General features: G+C 40.2%; 2 protein-coding genes across 4 annotated transcripts in view; one reads left to right on the top strand and one right to left on the bottom strand.

Annotated features, from left to right (window-relative positions):
- EFNA5 (ephrin A5) overlaps positions 1-3,101 on the bottom strand; it is a 211,139-nt gene extending 208,038 nt beyond the window's left edge. Inside the window, exon 1 of one of the 2 annotated variants that reach the window (XM_021524772.4) lies at positions 1,270-3,101. In XM_021524772.4, coding sequence (XP_021380447.1) covers positions 1,270-1,394 — 125 coding nt within the window. In that variant the 5' untranslated portion in view covers positions 1,395-3,101. The remainder of the gene's footprint in view (positions 1-1,269) is intronic. The other variant, XM_021524771.4, reaches the window with a different exon arrangement.
- On the top strand, positions 2,857-15,959 carry LOC146763612 (uncharacterized). Of its 2 annotated transcripts, XR_014951143.1 has the most exons (3): positions 2,857-3,056; positions 6,700-6,774; positions 15,495-15,959. XR_014951143.1 is itself a non-coding variant. In XM_085566319.1 (2 exons), exons 1-2 carry the CDS (start codon positions 3,036-3,038, stop codon positions 4,186-4,188), a joined length of 804 nt encoding a protein of 267 aa, XP_085422445.1. In that variant the 5' UTR covers positions 2,857-3,035; the 3' UTR covers positions 4,189-4,352. The 2 variants fall into 2 exon arrangements, 1 of the variants encoding a protein (XP_085422445.1); XM_085566319.1 differs by lacking the exons at positions 6,700-6,774; positions 15,495-15,959 and adding an exon at positions 3,406-4,352.
- The last annotated feature ends 4,642 nt before the right edge of the window (positions 15,960-20,601 follow it).

Genomic DNA, 20,601 nt, shown 5'->3' with positions numbered 1-20,601 from the left:
GATGTTCACTATACACAAACATGATTGTTTCTGTTTCTTCGTCTCAAGTTTTTTGGGCCAATTATTTATTACTGAGGCATTGAGATCAGGAGCACAGTCATAAAGTGCTGGACAGACTAGCTAACCCTGGACAGTTGAAAATTCTGCCTGTTAACTTCTGCATCACCTATTTTAAACCCAGCCCTGGAATACTGAGCAGTGGAGTTTTCTGCAGGCAACAGAGATCTATTAAAAAACATGACCTGTGACAAAAATCAATGTGCTAATCTCAAGCCAAACAGCAGAATCAGAAGCATAAAAAAGAGATAACGTAAGATAAAACGTCCCCAAATTTACTTAGACTAGCCTGACAGGTTTACAAAAAAATAAAATAAAATAAAGGGGTAAGCCGTCCACGGGCACTTTGACAAGGCAAAAATATTTAACACCCAGATGACTTTTTACCTAAACACATGGATACCATTTGGAGGAGGACTGAAATTTTCTGATGCTAAACATGAGGGAAAACTCCAGAGAAAAAAAAAAAATACAATTAAATGAAACCTCCCTCGCCAGTGCTGAGCTGCACTCAGAGCCTGGTGCTAGAAACCCTCCGGCGCCAGGGGAGCGGGGCGACCGTGCCAGCACCAGTCGGCCCCGACTGCGGGGACCCGGCAAAGCGCCGTCCTGTGTCCGGCGGCACCGGCAGACCCCGGCCCGTACCTACCTCGCTTCCTCACCTCCAGCCCCCCGGAGAGCCCCCGCCGGGCGGGCAGCGCAGGGCACGGCCGGGCAAATCCGCCCCTGACACCCACCTCACCCGGGGTGCCGTGGAGATCTCGCCGAGGGCGCAGAACCCTGCCCGGGCCGGCTCCCTGCTCCAGGCGGGCACCACGGCCAACAAAGGAGCCCTTCGGGGCACCACCGGGGGGCTGCTACCTACGCCCCTCACCCCTCCCGAGCTCCCGGAGCAGGGTTGGCAGCAGACATGGGCTGCCCCGCGGCGAAAGGCGCCCATGTGCCCCGCCGGGAGCGCATCCATCCGGCTCCGGAGGGCCGGCGGCGGCCGATCCCGAGGAAGCCTTGGAAGGAAGGGATAGAGGAGAGGAGAAAATCATCCCCGCCACCCACCCCACCATCGCTGGCTGCGGCCCTGAACCTCCGTAAAAGAAAAGTTTTCGTCTCTTTCTTGCAGCCGGCCTCTCGACACGAGTCTCCGGCGCCGGAGCGCCGCTGTGCGCCCACCCGCCGATCCCCTGCCCGCTGCGCGCCCGCGGCCGCCCCGCGTACCTGGGGTTGGAGCTGTTCCAGTACACGGCGTAGCGGTCGGCCACCGCCTTGGCGCCGGGCTCCTGCCCGCGCACGCACACCCACAGCGCCGCGGCCGCCAGCAGCAGCATCTCCACGTGCGGCATCGCGCCCGGGCGGCGGCGCGGCGAGGCGGGATGCGGGAAAAAAATATAAAGAAAAGAGAAAGGAAGGGAAAAAAAAAAATAAAAAATAATAAAAAAAAAAAAAATAAAGGAACGGGGAAGAAGGCGGGCGGAACCGAGCCGGGCCGCGGAAGTTCTGGGGTGAATGAATAAAAAGCGAAGCGCGGAGGCGCTGGGCTCCGCGACGTGCCGCGCCGCAGCGAGCGGAGGGCGCCTGACGCCGCAGTCGAGGGCGATCCGCGGCCCCTTAGGAAGCCTCACCCCGGCAGGGGGTGGTGGGGGCCGAGGCGGGTGGCGGCGGCGAGCGGCGGGCGGTTCTCATTCACCGGGAGTTCCGCACCGAGCCCACGGTACGACATACACCGGCCCGCCGGCGCGGCGGGCGGGCGAGAGCGGCGCTTCCTCCGCCCCCTGCGAGCGGCCCCAGCGGCGCTGACGGCCGGAGTGTGCGGGGATGGAAGGAGCGAAGAGCGGGAGACGAGGAAGAAGAGTGGGGAGGAGGAGATCTTTCCCCTAGAAGCCCTAGAGGTCCTGCCAATATATTAAAGGCCGCCGGATGGGAGCGGGAGGAGAAGTACCCGCAGATGTCAAAGCACAAAGTTTGTGTCTTCCTTTCTGGCCCTCCGCTCCCCGCAAACGAGCAACAAACAAAAACAGGGGAAAAAAAAAAGGGGGGGGGAGGGGAAGAGGGGGGGAAGAAGAAAAAGCCCTGAGGAGTTTTCTTGCTGAGCTGATGGAGTTGAGAAGCCTGTTATGCAGCACGGAGTGTCTTGAAGGAGACTTTGTGGAGTGGTTTTCTTGTCCTTCCTGTTCCTGGGCGGTGGATGCACCAAGGACGGAGCAACAGCAAAGGAAAAAAAAAAAAAAAAAAAAAAAAGCGGGGAGCAGAAAAAAAAAAAAAAAAGAACGGCCAATCCAAGAAATATAGCGGCGTGGAAACCAAGGAGATGAAAGTAAAATAAAAATTGTTTTATGAGAGGGCGTGGAGAAAAGCAAAATTTCGGAGAAGTGCAAAATCAAGCCTGCAAACTCCTCTGGTGATGCTGGTCTTGGCTGGCCTCTCCTGCTCGGGAAACGAATGGAGTGATACGGCGAGGTGCGGAAATCTCCTGATTCAGCTTCTCGGAGCCTCTCTGAGATAAAGCAGGGTCCAGTCCCGTGAACATCAACTTCTGCGGAAGGACAAAACAGTTTGAAGGATCAGGGAGGAGGTGAGAGTATAAGAATCCACCCCTCAGATGACTACATAGGGAGATCGGAAAAAAAACCAACCACCCGAGATCTTCTCGGTCTTGCCCAACAGCTGCTCCCCTTTTTCCTCTGAAGCAGTAGCAAGAGCAGCAAGGAAAAATATACCACGCCAGCAGGGAAATAAATAAACTTGAATGCAGCGGCAGGCAGGGAGGGATCGTAAAGAGCGACGAGGATTGGAGGGGCAAAAGTCAGTTTGGAAAAAAAAAATGCTTTATGGGAGGAAAAAAATCTTTACACAGTCACGCCCCCTTTTGCAATGACCGGTCCCTTCACTGCGTGTAAATCCGACATCAGCAACCTGGAAAAGCTAGGAGCCTGGCGAGCTGAGCTCTCTCTGTGCATGCGTGTGTGCGACAGGCAGCCGCAGAGATGTATACGCGGTATAGCGAGGTACGCACACACACACACACACACACAGACACACACATATACACCCACACAGAGCACGCATACATACATGCACACGCGAGGGTCCGATCTGGCGCCGGTGTGCGTAAGGGATGAAGACGAGGAGGAGGTGCAAGCAGCCAGCTCGAAACACGGGCGCTGCTGCTTGATCATGTGGGATTTTTGCATGCAGTTTACTTTGGAAAGGGGGGTTTTGCCGACGCAGCCAGTCAGGACGCAGCCTGCTGTTTGCTTACAGATTCCCCCTTTTTTTTTTTTTTTTTTTTTTTAACCTTTTTTTTTTTTTTTTTTTTTTTTACACCTCGACCTGATTGGCTTGCAACATGAGAAGGGAGGCGTCGTCCCGGGCTTCTCCTCCTCCGTGCCAAAAAAACACTCAACCCCACCTTCTGGAAACCTGACTAATTCAATTAGTAAGAACTCGGAGTGGTTCCTGCGCAGCCTTACTGCTGAAGGTAACCATTTCAACGCCGGCTGCTGCGAGAGGCGTTGCGCGGGGACCCGCGCGTGGACGAGTTTCCGCCTGCCACGAAAAACACTGTGCCAGAGAAATTCCACCGAAACAGCAAACTCCTTCCCCGCGGGGTGCAGGCAGACCTTCCGCAGCCGCGGAGGGGGCTCCGCTCCGCCACCCGCCGCCACCCCGACACCGGCGGCGGGGCACGGTGCGCGCCGGGCCGGCGTTCTGCCGCTGCGTGCGGAGGGGGCGCGGCGCGGGCAGGTGAGCGGCTCCCGCGGGCGGCTCGGACCGGAGCCTCCCCCGGCCGCTCCCGCCCGCTCGCCGGCAGGGCAGCGGCGGCCTGTCCCGTCCATCCAGCTCCGCGCCCGCCGGTGCCAGCGCCGGCGCCGCTCCGCCGCAGCGGCCGCGGGCGCGGCTCGTCGGAAGCGCCCCGACTCCCCCCAGCGGCGCACGGCGGGCGCGGCGGCGGCCGCATCCTGCGCGGGGCTCGGCGCCGCCTCGCCGCGGCTCGTCGGGCTGCTCCGTTCCCCGTGGTTTTCCTCAGCGTGGAGAAGGTTAATCTTCACCCACCGCATCACCCGAACTGCCCGCGATTCCTGCTCTTCGCCCTCCGCTCGGAAGTCGCTGAAGCGACGGAGCGTGGGCTGGAGTTAAAGAGAAACAATCAAACCCCTTGGGTTGGTTTTTTTAAATTTTTGAAGTATGTTTTTAGTTTGGGCGGTGGGGGTTGTTTGTTCGTTTGTTTGTTTTGGTTTTTATCGAAGTGTTTTACGGTTTTCAAAGCTTTGCTATTAAAAGCTTAAAAACTTGTCTCCCCATGGTCTTCCTCCAGCCTTGTTTACAGTGTGTTGACATCTGTAGATTAGTGTTATAGCGTACAAAGTACATCAGCCAAAATGGCCCAGGTATAACAGTTACCATAAACACCAAACTCTTTACATTCCTTGTCATTATAAGAAGCCCAGCAATTCCGATTTTTTGCCATCTTTGAACGAAATTCTTTTAATAGGCATAAGCACACCAAATATTTCCTTAGTCTTTTTTTCTCCAGCACAGAGAGACATGTGGAAATCACTGCCCTTATAGGAAGCAGAATAAATAACACTTTCTTTTTCCCCAAAGAATCTCCTCAGCCACATTTGTAAGTAAAGCTCAATATTTTTTTCTCTCTTTGTTCTCCTTGTGAGAAGTATCACAGGGAAAGAGCAAGGGGTCGGTTTGTACAACTTAAAATACATTTTAATAGCAGAGTCAGACCTTAATCTAGAATATAAAATGTCTTTCCAGGACTGCAGTTATTTTTTTTTTTTTCTTTAATACATACAAAGTAAAAAGAAGGCAAACTATTAGTGACTGGGGGGAAAATCCAAAAATACTAACAATAGCACGGGTATATCCCTTTCCCTGCTGTACTTGCCAAGCAAGCTGTAGGTGGCTGCATCTTAGTAGTTTATAAACAATACAGAGACATAAATTCTTTGGACTGAAGATGTAAATTAATTCCAGGAGTAAAACTAAATACCAGTTTAATAAAGAGAAGGTGAGAATATTTTTTATACAACCACTTCATGGAACTGATCAAATATGCAGTACCTAGGAACTTGCCAGCTTCTAGCCCACTCTCCATTTTCATGATTACATGATTACACAATTATTGATGGCACAGTTGTAAAATGCTTTTGTGTACCAATGGTTCCTGCCATTAGCGTTCATTAGGCAGAAAGGTAAAGACTGTTAACAAGTGATCCAGCATCAGTGAAACTATTTTGAATACAGGGTTTAGAAATATTTGTATGTGTGCACAGTGAGTGTTTGGAACTGCCTCTGACAAGCTGCCCCTGGACGTTCAGCACAAAGGAACCTTTACCATCCACTGCAGAGCTTGTACTTCCTCGGTGGTTGCACAGAATTCCTGAGGGTTGATGTGCTGTGCTGCAGTCACTACCTTAATTGATCACATAGCTCAAGATAATTAAGCGAAGCATAGCCTAAGACTTTAACTGAGGGAAAAGTGATGTATCTGAATATTTTCTTTCTTTGCTGATTGCCATTAACAACACACATTATTTGTATCACTGTAAGTTATTTGTATCATTGTAACAGATAAATCATTTTTATCTGTTCAAGATACCAAGAATTTCTGGAAAATATAGGTAGAGTTGTTGAAATATAATTTAAGTATTTGGCTTTGCTATTCAAGGATACTTTGTCACTAATAAAAGAGAAAATAGCAATTATATCTCTGCACTTTTCCTATATCTTGCATGTATGATTTTTATCTTCTATAAATTTGAGCAGTGCTTCAGAAGTAAAATTAATTGGTAGGACCCAATCCACCTTTTTTCTGACATTAACTCAAGTGACTTTAAAGATATTCAACAGGCAAATATCATGGGCTTTTCAATTTGTTAAAACCCAGAGCAAAGCTTTGCATTAAGCAAAGCCCATTCTGGAAAAATGGATGCATACTGCAAATTAGTGAAATATATAGCTGCATCTTAAAAATATTTTTTCCCTAAATTTTGTGGAAATATTTTCAAATAATATGTTAACATTTTAGTAAAATTTTATTAAACATAACCAGGCAAAAATATATATATTTTCCTATGGTTGGTCTGTGTTTAAATTATTAATATTTTGTTAGAAGTTTGAAAAAAATTTCAGCTTATTTGTTTATCAGTGGTAACCCTGAACCTGAAAGTATTTTTCAGGACCTGAAAGCATCATGCTTTCTTATCTTTTTAATCATTCTCTGATTGCATAAACATGTTGACAAGAAATTATTTAGAAGCAATCTCAGCTTCAAGTTTTGCAAATTGATAACTGAACAGAATGGTTAATCATCACAAATTCTCTCATCTTTTACAGTAATCCCTGATATTGTAAACTGTCAAAGAATAATTCTGAACAAAATCTTGGACTAATTTCCATACAAAAGCAGTAGGTACCATAGACATAAACAATACTGTTAGAGAGAATTACTGAATTCTTTATAGATAAGTGTGTTGCTAATTTGATTGCAAATATTCTCAACAGGCTAAGAGCTTTCTTTCTAGGTGATTTCTCTAACTTAAAAATATTTTTTTCATCTCAGACACATTTACCTGTGAGAGAATCTGTGTATGTACTCCCTATTTCTTTTGTCCTTCTTTTGTTTCCTCATAGGAAGAAGAAATAATCTGATGAAAAGGATATAAGGAATGCCTTCAGACAAACCTGAAGCAGTATTTACTTCTGCATGTGAGTATTTTCAACTTGCTAGAATAGAGGAATTAAATGAAGATTCTCAATATTCTTTTTATTACGCTGTCTGGCGACTCCCTTGCTCCCCTAACCCTCATTTTCCAGTCCACTAACCAGGGATAGATTATATGTTTACTCTACTGAGTAATGTACTGAGGCTAAATAATTTCATGGGTTTGGGTGTTCCAAGAAGCAAGTTCAAGACCCTTGTATAAAATAAAAGAAAATGCCATAGCACAAAATACAGTAATTGAATTTTAGATAACTTTTAGAGAGGTATCTTTCCAAGATATTTTCAGGAATGTTATTTTGTCCAGGAATCATGCATGTCCTTTTTTGCATATGGTTCTTAAAAAATTGCTGTTGTTTTTAATGAAAATCTAGTAATGAACTTTGCTTCCATTTCAGTTTGTCAGCTCAAATACCTGTGTGTCTGGCTAAGCAGTCAAAAGATCTTTAGCTCACAAATTGGGCAAGGCTCTGCAGCACATAACTTTGAATGTGAGTCTGAAAATTTGCAAAGTTTAATACATTGAGGAAAACTTTGAGAAGGAACAAAAATAATTCCTACTTTCATATAGTTATTTTATTATTTTTTTCACCCTCAAAGCTTGCAAGGGAGAAAATTACAAGGCACAAGATTTTCAAGAATATAAATAGAAACAGGTTATTTATCTATTCCTAGACACAGAAGTATTGAAGTTAAATGCAATGTCCCCTCCATATATGTAGGCATAACTAAGATATAGTATGTTACCATTCAAGTCTGTGTTTGTTTGTCTTCATAAATACTTTTGCTCGTGTTTGCTAAGTATCAAGTTATGAGGAATTTTTTTCTTGACACACTTTAAAGAGTGTCACACTCAAAATTTATGCCTTTGTGAAGTCAAAATATTTTAATACTGCCAATTTGAAAGGCCAAATAAAAGCATTTGTTCCTACCCACTCAAGACCTACTCCTACACACACCTACTCCACTGTGCAGAGTGTCTTTATGAAATGTAAAGCTCATTGCACTGATTTGTCATTAATATTGATTCAATAAGAATAACTGAAATAGCTCATCAATAAAGTCGAAGCAAGAGAATCCATGGCCCTAGGATAAATATAGAGCTTTCCTTTTCCCATCCACTTCAATTCCTAAAGACATTAATTTTAAGATCTTTTTTAAAGACTTTTGAAAGCAATTACTCAATCTTAATTTTTTACAGAGCCAGGATCTTGCAAAACCTCCAATTTTGGTATTATTACTGTAGAAACAAGTATTTAAAGCTTGTAGGAGCAAGAAAGATTAAGCACTGTACTGTAAAAATAAAGTATAATGCAAAAAATTTTAAAAAAAAACCAAACAGAGACAGAGGACAGTATTAATGTCATTATTGCAAAGATTGCTGTTTACTCCTGCAAAGAGCTCTGTATTGAGCAGATAGGTTATACAGATTATATTACATGAGCAGGCTGTCATTTCAGCATTCATGCATCTCCTGTGATGACAGGGCAGGACTCAAACCAGCTAAGGTAAATATTAATCCTGTTCGACCTTTTGATACTCTTAAATGATATTTTGTGTTGCTTGCTGTTTAAATGCACATGCATTTTCCCAGACCCCTTATGATGAAAGTTAGTCTTTCAGGATTCTTTCTCTGCACTGAGTAATTGCATATGGTGGTCTAGAACATCAGCATTTGTTTAGAAATTCTTTTCAAGCAGACTTTTCAAAACATACAGAAGGAGATTTAAGAAATAACAGACAAAACAAAACCCTCAGAAGACTAAAAGACTTTTTGCATGTAAAACCAAACACTGAATTCACAATAATATGTCCAGAAACAGGTGCTTGCAGGTATAAGTGGTTCTTGGTTTTGTAGTGATGCATTGACTAATGGAGAAATCACTGATCTTGCTTATGGGCATGCTTTCTTTTGTTTGTTGCTGGTTTAAGCCTTGTTGCATGGGATAGACAGCTAGGGTATTTTTTTTTGTCTGTGTTCACATAGGTGAAGGAAAACAAGTTAGAAAATCAAGGCACCTGGAAACATAATGGAAATCCTGTACTTGATTGCCATAAACCCCTATGCAGTAAACATGACTATTAATTTTTATTATTAATAGCACACTTTACAAGAATAAAAAAATTGACAAGATACCCTTTAATAATTTTCAGAATTTAATCAACTTTCAGGATAATTTTCAATTTAAGTTTGTGGAACTGCAACCATTATTCTTGCTGTTCATTTTACATATGAATCACAAGCTGTAAAATCATAAACAGTTTCTATTGTTGCAAAACCCTGTAGTTGATTGTGCATATCTTTCAGTACATAGCAAAACCTTAGACTTTGATACTGTTCCTTCATCACGCAGCACCACCCATTTACTAATATTACTCACCTTAGTGAAAATGAATCAACTTTAAAAAACCCCAAACAACAGAGCTACAGAGTAGGTTATTACAGACCGTGCTGCAATTCTGAGTTATCACTGCTGGCGATTACTGCCTTGATATGTTGCACAAGTAAGAGTTTTAGAGTCTAAAGACAGTCTGAGGAGTTTACATGCAGAGGTACAAGACAGCCTCTCCACTCAGGAAAGTTCAGAGCTCCTCACTAAGGCAGGCTCAGGTCACATCACACACTGGAGAGCTCTGTGCAGAGGAGATGCTTTCCTGATCAGGGGAGTCGACCTGACAGGGCATTGCTGGGTGCCGTGGGTGACACATGGCCTGAGCAGATGGTGATCTCCAAGATATCTGTCAGCACGGCACAAAGGTTACCCCTGTGAGTGTTTGGTGCAGCTTCTTGCCCAGCACTGTTTGCTTTGTACAGCAGCAGCTCCACTGGTGCTGCAGACATGGAACAAGGTCCTTTGTGCTGGGGAGAAAATCTAATCCGGTTAAAAGAACAAACAGAAGCAAGACTGATAGATATTACTGAAGTTAATTAGCAAGCAAATGTTGGAAAAATCTGTGTGCAGCTATGCACTTTGGAAGGTTTAGCTGGAAGAAAGAAATCTCAGAGGTTTCAGTAATGAAATGCTGAAGAGTTATTTACTGTAGGTGGGGTGGAAGACCCTTGCAGTGTTTTTAGCTGTTTGGACTTCAACAATGCTTTTAATTAAAAAGCCTATTCTTAGACTCATGTAACTGAGAGAAAGTACACCCTTCACTTTAGAAATTATATTTATTAACAGTTTGCAGAGCAGAGTTTGAAGACTGAGGCCTAAATGTTTTTGAAATAGCAAATGTCACATTCATGCCTGGGTACCTGTTATTTGTAGGTCTGTACTTGTGTGAGTTCCAAAATGAAATAGAAAGAGAAGGGCTATCAAAGACATTTATGAGCACAACAAACAACAACTTTCAAGACAGAGAAAGGACATTTTCTTAACCTTCTTCATTCCGAAATCAGAGAGGTCCACTAACATAGCACATTTGTTGTAGATTTTGTAGGCAACCTTTTCCACTGCATGGTTTAACAAGTTTGGCTGACTCTTGAATTCCAGGAGATTAGACTCAGCCAAACAAGAACAGAACAGAATTAGCTGCCTTGTGTGATCTATGCCAACAAAACAGACAAATGCCAGTCTGATAATCATCATGGAAAGCCAAATGCAGAAAAGCAACAAGGTTAAAATTTTTTAGGACTGTTTAACAAGACTTTGGTTGCAGTCCCATTGTCAGTGAAGGTGCTGTGGATCTAGTGGAGAATGGATTTATGAAAACACTGCAACAGTTTGAATTAAATTGTCTGCTTTGTGCCAGTTCTAAGTTAATATTATTCTCCTTACCATCAGCTATGCCATAGCCTTCTAGAGCATTGTGCTGTCAGAGGAGAAAATATGAGAATTTTATTTTCTGAGACCATAATATCAAAAACTTAGATGAGAGAAAGTAGTCTTTTGGCACTCATGATACCTCTTCCTTCATTATTATTTTTTTTATAAGTTTCATCTCAGATGAGCTTTTGCAAAGACTTTGCCGCTTAATGAAAATTATTCATTAAAATATTACTCTTTTAAATTGAAGTTACAGGAGACTTGTACAGTTAAGAAATTAATTTCACACCTTTTTGGCAATCATTTGCTTTTACTGTCCTTCATTTTGGACCTTGGCCATAGGCACTCCAAAGACATGCATCTTACCTTTGACATTAGAAAGGTGTTCTCATAACTAATTTTTTCAACCTTCTATTTCAAAGGGAAGAAAACAGGAGATAGTGGAATCCAGCTACAAGGTAACTGAAATACAGTTCTGAAATGTAGATCTATCTTACAAATGGTGAAGGAAAATGCCAAAATTCAGAATTTATGGAGTAGTGATAAATCCTAAAAAGGTAGAAGTAAGATTTTGAAAAGAATTCATAAGCAGACTTCATTATTAGGAAGGATTATTAATATCTCATAAAATCCACTGTGTATTCTTAGATCATTTAGTGTTTCAGATAAACAAAAGAAAATAAACAGTAATTGTCTTACACTTCTGAAATCCTTTTGTCAACCAGCATATGGTAGAAACAGAGTGGAAGATCACATTATCTATAGGCTGCCAATGAAATCACTTAAAACAGTAAAAGTTTTTTCACTTTGAGTGATGACTGATATTTTCTGCTGTGCAAATGTTACTGCATCTTCCCTGAGCCAAGAAATAAGAGTAATGATTAATTTTGTGTAGCTATTAAACGGGGAAAGAAAGGGAAGAGGGGAAAAACTCTGGGGCAAATCAAATCAGAATGTGGCACTCTGAGGTCTGAGGTCAATAGTCAGAGTAGGGTTTTTTTATTACTAAGTTACCCAGGATTTGATTGGTTTGATCCTCGTTTGACATGTAATGGAATATCAGGACTTTTTCAGAAGGAGTTTGCTTCTTAATTTTACTACCACATGTTCCTATTTAACAGAACTCTGAGGTTAAGTTCTGAGTTTGTCTACATGACCTAGTTAGCTGCAGAGTGGATTTACTTTGTTCAGAGTGTACCACTAAGGTTGCAACCGATGCATCACAGCGCTCAGTAAAGCATCCTGCTCCTGCAAGGTGCTGAGTGAGACTGCCACACGCAGGGCTTATTCATTTCTCCTTATATTTGCTGCAGTAAAAGATGTTTAGAATTTTACAGAAATCAATCCAGTATTAGACCTAGAGTGGATAAACTTTCCATGTGTTAAAGTAAAAGCAAATTAGTATGTTGTTATAAAATAGGTTTGTGGCCAGAATCCATGCAAATTGTCATAAGGAGTGATTTAAAAGTCACTTACAAGAAGAGCTGTAGCAAGACACTTAACACAATCTTGCAGAAACAGCACAGTTTCTTTTGCATGACTTGTACCTGCAAGATGATGCTTCACGGCATAGGCTTTAGGATTTAAGGGATTCTTATATCTGTAGTGTAAATTTATATATATGATAGACAATAAATCAAGATTAATAAAATATATGATTAATCTTTGCTAGTAATGGAAAAGCTTACATAAAAAATCAAAGAATATTCCATTGAATTGAAATTTTGCCTGCAAACTTTTCCTTGAGAACAAAAAACTGTAGATCAAGAAAGTGCAGTATGTGGTATTAAATGTAAACTGGCAAAGCAACAAAGGATATCATTATAGAAAAATAAATAGCTCAATAGTATAAAGCCTGATATGACTATTTATGTTGTCAGACTAAATGTGGACCTCTAAAGCTTTTTTGCAATGAAATCCTTATCTATTGATCTCCTTAGAAGAGCACTTTTTTTTTTTTCGTCCTGAAAACCTTGAAAGGTTATAATAATGGTTTAAAATATGTTACTCTCAATTTTTCTTTTGTGGTCATCAATTCCACTTCTCTAAAGAACCTCATAAACACAATGGGCACAGTGCCAAAACAAAAATTAAATGCTTGTGTGATACTCAAGGGAAGACATACTTTAACTATGAAGTATTCTCACAAGGAGCCTCGTAAACCCAACATGAAAGTGAATGATCTACAGTTTGTGGCATTAATATTTGTTGCTTTGACAGCACTTTTTATCAAAATAACTACAATTTTCAAAGAAAGACTACTTAATTTTGACTATATTGCTTTTTTTTTGTTGGAAAGGATCTATAATAAGTTTACTAAGTTTTGGAGGTAGTTTGCAGTCGATATAGTTTCTTCTGCAGCAGTCACTTAATCCCTTCAAAGTATCATCTATTCGTCAGTTCATTATTTTCTCTAATCTTAGATGGAATATATTAAAGCTATGTGGAAGCATTTAAAAAGAAAAAAGGTTGGAAAAAGAACAGTCCCCTGCATGCCAGCTCTTTGTAGAACTGAAAAAAAGAGATGCTTTGTTGTATTGTCCCCAAAATGCTTCTACTGTCCTTTCCCCTTTTCCTCATCTACTGTATTTATCTTTTTTTCTTATACTCATTTAAGAAAATGCATTTAAAAAGCAAGTCAGGTTACATTTGTCAGGTATAGCTGCACTCATATTACTCTGGTATTCTCTAGCTGCTCATTGCTTTTGCATCTTTTTGTTGTTTTATAAGAGCTGGCTGTAATTTGGTAGCATGCATTTTAAAAGTGGCATTTTAACATCAAAAGATACAGAAGCAGTGAAGGTCTCAGACTTGCACAAAGTTTCTACATACACAGTATACTATTGTTTGTACTGCATATGCATAACAATTGTTTGAAAGTATTCAGCCTTGCTTGCCAGTAACTTCTCAGACATCTGTATGGGCCTAGACCTTTTACATTTCAAGTTTTTTATTTGGTCTGCTTAAGAAGATGCTCAGAAAATTCATCATGGACTTCAGTGAGATCTGGATTTCACTCACAATGAGTAAGAAACATAACATCAAGCAGAATATGTGCAATATGCAACACATTGGCTTTAAATCTCAGAATACTGTGCCAGATCTTCTAGCATAATTTTCTTTTATTTACAGCTAACAGAAAAAAAAATATTTCAGAAGCTTGCAAATTTCACTACAAAATATACAATAAAATTCTTTGATTTGTTGCATTCTACAGGCATCAAGACATATCTTGATCTGCCTGCAGAAGAATACATGCAAAATATAATTGGTTGAATACATGGAAAATATAATTGGTTGAATACATAGAAAATACAGTTGGTTTCAACAAGGGAAAAATCTGAGGCCATGTTTAGATAGCATATCAGTGTGTTTTACAAAGAGAGATGGAGAAAGAAGAATATTGTCTTTTTTACTGGGAGGCCTGAGGCATTTGAGTTCAGTATTTCTCTAGAAGCATCTGCTTCACAGCTGTAGATGAGACTTTTCTGTAAGTCCCTGCAGTTATGGTTGGCTATGGATTGAAGATCACTACTAGCTCAGGTAGTTGTCCATGATATTGCAGTACTGAAAGCTATGGTTCCTTTTTGTATGCTTTCCTCAGCTGTTCTTCAATAGTCAACAAGATTTGCCTAACAGCATCATAGTTTCTGAAGGAGCCACCCTATTAAGAAAAACTAAAAGTGTGGAATAATTCCTTTTCCAGCAGTTCCCAAAATACCCTTCATTAGGAACTGAAACAGGATTAATATTGAAGTCTTGAAGAATTTTACTAATGCTTACAATGAAATCAGAATTTTGCCAAATTTAATCTAACATAATCCAGGCCAGGATTTATGGACATCCTACATGCTGATACCAGGCGGCACCAAGCTGTATTTAATCAGATAAGGAGTAGAAATTCAGAGCGTGCTGACTGTGGCAAGTATTTTCAATAAACACGGCCTTTTAACATATTTATAAGCATCTTCCACCACCATTTTAGACAAAGAAGAAGTACTGCATCCCCAGCTTTATTAATATCATTAGATGGTTTTGGTTTTGTTAAATAAACTGTATCCTCTCCCTGGTATTTTTTTTCAATAACCTCCCAGCTTCACTGATCAGCACTAAAATCCCTTACCTTCTCTGTTCAGATCTTTTTCTTTGCCATTGCAAATACTTACTTAACACCATCTGACTGCTAAGAAGTTAAAAGATCAATTGCTCTATCCAGAACATAGCACAGGTGTATAGTTATGAGTTCTCACAAACTAGATTTTCCAGCAGTCCACATATGATATTTGGTTGTTCCACAACTTTTGACAAATAACTTTACAGATTCACAGCTTACATATCTGAAAAGCAGATCTAGTAATAATTGCCTACTTTTTGCAAGTGTTGAGGGGATTAATTAATCAGTATTTGTTAAACACTTCAAATCCCTCGTATGAAAGACACTAAATAAAAAAAATTAGTCTCAGAATTTTAAAGTCTAGAATTATTGTTATTATATTTCATCTGTTTTAAAACAGATGTTTAAATCTGTTTTAGTCCCTGTAAATTCACTTCATTTGACTCCGTGATTGCTGAAGCTTCTCTCTCCTCAAATAATGTCCAGTCATGAAATTAAAGAAAATCTGAGAGATGAAAAATCTGATATCCCTGGACAGCTGCAATCTGGTGATACCATAAAACTAGTTGTTACACAACTATATCAAATTTGCCAAGCTACAGCTTTTATCCCTTTTGATTCTTCTAGCCTTTGTCTGCTCTAAGTGCTCTCTTATATTGTGTCTTCTCTTTTAGTTGGTGCTTATGTTTCCTTCTGACTGAAGAATCTTTGATAAACTGGGAACCAAGTTACTCTGGGAACTCAGTAATAACCTGCCTTTCAGTGTTCCTTTAATTTCTATAGTTCTTCACACAACAATTTAATAATTTTAAGCATTTTTCTGTTGTAGAAAATTAAAGTGGATGCAAATGGACTCAGCAAGCCACAAGATGCTCTTGCTCCTCACAGATAAGTATTTCTCTGCCTACACTTCTGAACATTTTTAGCTATAGCCATGAATAAATGTGAATCAAATAAATAAAGATGCTTGTAAGCACTTGATTATTCATCCTAAAGTGAAAAGCAGTGGCTTTTAATGAAGTATTTAACCTACTGGTATGCAAAATTGCCAATGCTTTCTCTATTCCCTTGCTTGTACATTAAATAAAAGTACCATGAATGAACACTTTGCTACATTTTAGTCCACAAACATCATATATAGGAATATCAGACTCTGTGTTCACAGGAATAGCATGTAAAAGTCTGCGTTCCCCTGTCACAGGGATACATATAAACTTTTTGGGAGTCTATAGTTATGAGTCAGTAGCCTATGTGCCTTACATTTGTAGTTTCACATGCTTTAGAATTCCTGTGATCCCCAGGCAAGAACAACATCTTTCAAGAATTTCTTTCACAGGAATTTTTTCTTTGTGACTCTGTATTTTTTTGCTTCATTTATTTCTTGCACAGAATCAATCTGAGCTGAAAGGGACCTGTCAGTATCATGGAGTCCAACTCTTGGTCCGGCACAGGACACCCCAAGTCACACCATGTGCCAGAGCTTTGTCCAAACACTTCTTGAACTCGGTCAGGCCAGTGCTGCAACCACTGCCCTGGGGAGCCTGTTCCAGTGCCCAAACGCCCTCTGGGGCAAGAACCTTTAGCTGATACCAACCTAAACCTCCCCTGACACAGCTTCAGGCCATTCCCTTGGGTCCTGTCCCTGTGCTCCCCAGAGAAGAGATCAGGATCTGCCTCTTCCCCTAACAGGGATGTTATAAACTGCAATGAGTCAGTCTACAGCAGTGTCATTTTCTCTTTCATACTGTCTGGGACAATATTTAAAAACACTCTCTCCTTGCTTCTTCTGTCTGGGACCTCAGTCTTTATTCTCACATCAACAATAGGTAAACTGCATTTTATTGATTTTTTTTTTAATTATTCTGCATTAGTTAGAATAATAACTAATAACTGTAACCTGATTTTTACCCCCACTTAAAAATATGTGTATTTCCCACTTAATAAAATAAAGTATATTCTTTACATTGTCCTGTTTTTAAGATAATGATAAGGACATCAGTGACAAGAAAACTAAAGGTTCTTATTGCAATTAGAAAGAAGCAATATCATAAGCATATACAATACATATAGACTATATGCTGTAGAAAACAGAGATGGACAGCCTTTCTGTGATGTCAGTCTTAGTGATTTTGCTAGTGAAGCTTCAACTCCCAAGAGTTTAACTTTATCTTCAGAAGCTATGCCATAATGTTGCAGATCTAAACATGAAGATGTTTATTCTGACATTTAAACTACATTGGCTCACACTTTAATCTTATGCCATCCCTTCTAGCTGTATCCATAAACAACTGCTCTTCCTTTATGGGATTTATAATATTGCAATGCAGGTGTTTGAAATTAACTTGAAGACATTTCAAATGAAAATTATCAAAATTAGTTTTCTCCTGTTGTACTAGGTGGATGTTAGTCTCCAATACTCCCAGACCAGGTTAATTCCACGAATGGACTACTTTCATGTTTTAATACCAAGATTGCCTATCTTAAGATATTTGACATTACAAGGGATTCAGCAAAGGAATACAGCAGTATTTTGCAGAAAATGCAACATAAAGATAATAAAGAAATTGCAATACACAGCTGAATAGCAACAAAAATCTGATTCTCATTCCAGGTGTCCCTATGCTTTCCATCACTGGGATGGTTCGTTGAAGCCAGATTATACCTGCTGCTCTGAAGTTTGTTTTGTTGGTTCCTCAGTTCTCATATCCCTGTGTTGGGCTGAGTCACTTGTACACTTCTCCCATGAAGCTCTAGCTATCCTAGGATGACACCCATGCCTTTTTGATTAGCTTATGAAGGACACTTACACAACTCATTGATCCATTCAACTTTCAGAGCCATTGGCTAAACCAAAAGCCAGCATCTCACCACCTTTGTGTAGGGGTAAGCTCTCCTTTCTTTACAACAGCTGTGGTAGAGAAAGTGCTCTTCCCTGAGCCTCAGGAACACATCTTTGCCCATCTCCTCTGGGTCTTTCTCCACTGTGGGAGTTCATTGATCAGTTACAGTTGATGTGGCCTGACCCTTAGTGATTTTGCAGATATTTCTACGTACAGAGGAAAACAATTATGTTAAGACAGATGCACTTTAGCTAATGCATCAGTGAGGTCATCAGGAAGGAAAGCAAGAGGCGTGACACTGGCTGTTATACACATATCACACCATTCTGAAGAAGCAGGCAGCATAATAAAAATTGAGATGAGATTTATACATTAGACTAAGTACTTCTAGCAATGAAGTCAGAGCGCATTTGACATCCAGGATGCTTTTTATGCTTATCCTTTCCTGACACCTTTTTTTTCTAAGTATCTCTGACAACACTATCATGACAGGACACTGGACATGTCAAACCTTTTGTCTGACCTGGTGCATCTGTTCTTACATTCTTAATGTAATAGGAACATCTCCAGGGTCACTAACTAGCATCAGTCAAACTTGAGAGGTGTTTTAATCCAAAAATCTTTTGAAATAAATATATTCCTTAAACAGATTATGGCCATTTTCTTAGATTACCTTAGACAGAATAGATGAACAAATGAAGACTGATATGCTTAAAACACAGCTAAGATTTATTTTAATTACTTTCAAGTAAAGATCTCATAGTAAATACTGATCTAAGACCACAGAATTCCTCTGGGAAATACGTTTGACTCTGAATTATTCTAATAGCTTTACAAATGCATAAATAGGGTAAATGAATTATTCCACTAAACTCTGCCAGAATACTGTTATTGCATTTGACTTGGAGACCTGAACAGACCACATACACACACTGCCTTGGTGAACCAGTACATAAACACAGCTTGGAGCTGTTGCTATCACAGCAAGGTTATAGGGTTATATTGCCATAGGGTATGTTAATATAAGTATTTATATACATATAATATATACATACAAGTGAATAGATGCTAAAAATCTGTATTCTTGGGCATGGACTTTCTGTAATTTCTGTTGGATGTACAATCTATTGTACCCAGGGAAAATATAGCAAAGTAGAGATTACTGGCTTTCTGGGACAGATCCCTCATCAGAAAATATATTACAGGAATTGGTAAACACCATAATAACTTTTGCTAATTTTTGTAAGAGACCATTATTTTTAATGATAGCCTAAAACATTTGTATGTGTTTTGTTAATTTTAGTTATTTTTGTCAAACTCTGTGCTCTTCGGGATTCTCCTATCAGAAATACAATGAGTTCTACATTGTGAGTGACAGTTCTAGATTAACAGGTCAACAGTATTGTAAGAAAGGTTGTTGGCAGCTCCTCTGACAGATTGCTTTGGGTTTTAAGAGCTTCCACCTACATCTGGCAGAAGAACTGAGCACAACAAAAGATAAAATTTTTAAATAAATCTTCAGGAGACTAAAAAAATCTAGTGGAACAGTTGAGTTAGTGGACTGAAGTGGAATAAGCCCAATCTTTATGGCATGTTGCCACAGTGCTCCCAAATGGCTCTAAAATGAAACAAGGAGACAATGTGTGTTTATTGTGGAGTTATATGAGCAGACAGAGAAAAAGAATTAAAGGCAAAGACATTTTGAGTTGTAAGGGAAATCAAATCAAAAGGGCCATATCCATATCACATCACCACTGTCTGCTAAGGTTTTATTATATATGACAAATAAGTTTGAGAACAAGCAAATAATTTTTTTTCCCCTGTAAGTCTGTTGCCTCATTGCCTGCTGTGGCAGCTAGGTAATGGAGATTACTTCATACCCAAGTGGGAATGAATAGGCTACTGTATACAAGTCTGTTGGGAAGAAAAATATTTTGGCTATCTTCATCTCAGAGCACAGTATTTTTACAGAGATTTGAAAGCAAAGCCACTAAGTTGCAGGAAACAGGGTGATGGAGTAAATAAGATAACAATACATAGTCTGAATAACATTAAAAATAGTATTAATCTGAGTTAGTTTTTAGTCCTTTAGATATCTCACATTTTACTGTTTCTTTTTCTACCTGTATCCAATCCATAGCAGCCCCTGCTGCTTTGGAATTATTAAAAAAACCCACTATTTTTCTTGGGGATAGCTGTTGGTGCTGAGACTAAGATCATTTAGTGTTCTTCAGCTGGCAGCATCTCACATTGTGAAGTTCCCACCTCACAAATGACATGACAATGCTCTGCCACAGAACAGTGAAAAACAAATCCCTACACCTCTGTTTCAGGACAGGTTAGACAGATATGACACTCCAAGTGTGAAGCACTAATAGGTTCCTTTGTCCCTGCAGCAGTGTTACACTAGGTCAGGAACTAAGCCTGGACAGAGAAAAATGGAAGAGCTTGAGAAGAGAGGCTAGGCTAAAAGAGTGATGAAAACCAATTTAGCTGTAATCTGGCAGCTGTAAATTTAACTGTGATGGCAGAATATCTATAATTAGGAACAGGAGAGGCAGACAGTAGAGAAATAGCAAAAGAGCTAGCAAGATTTTGGTGGAGTTTTCTGATTATGATAGATTATTCTAAAACTGAAAGAAAATTATGCTAATGAAGACAGGCCAATTCTTTTTATAATGTGTGATCAGGTACCAAACTAGGTCAAGACAAAACTTAGAGAGTTTTATCTCATTGAAAAAAAAAAAAAAAAATACTGCAACTAGTTGGGCTAGCAAAGGTACTTTCCAAACCAGAAGATGGTAGCATTAAGTCAATATGGTGTAATTTTGGCTTTCAGATGAAACTGCTTGGTGATCAATAAGTGCTCTTGTTGTGAGTGTGAAAAGAAAAAACTGGCATGAACTCTGCAGAAATGCTCAGCAACAGGTCACTAACAATTCTAAGGATATAAAGTAAACCAGAACAAAGGAAAGAAACCTTGGGATTAGTCTGAGATTTCCCCCATTAAGAGATGTGGCAGCATATACTTTGCTTATGCCATCTGCACAAGTAAGGAACTCCGTCCAGTGCTCCAGGCACTGCTATATTAAATAT

This window comes from Lonchura striata, chromosome Z (genome assembly GCF_050655825.1).
Source record: "Lonchura striata isolate lonStrDom1 chromosome Z, ASM5065582v1, whole genome shotgun sequence".
Classification (NCBI taxonomy): domain Eukaryota; kingdom Metazoa; phylum Chordata; class Aves; order Passeriformes; family Estrildidae; genus Lonchura; species Lonchura striata.
The sequence above is the reverse complement of the archived record's forward strand: the minus strand, read 5'-3'. Positions and strand labels throughout refer to the sequence as shown.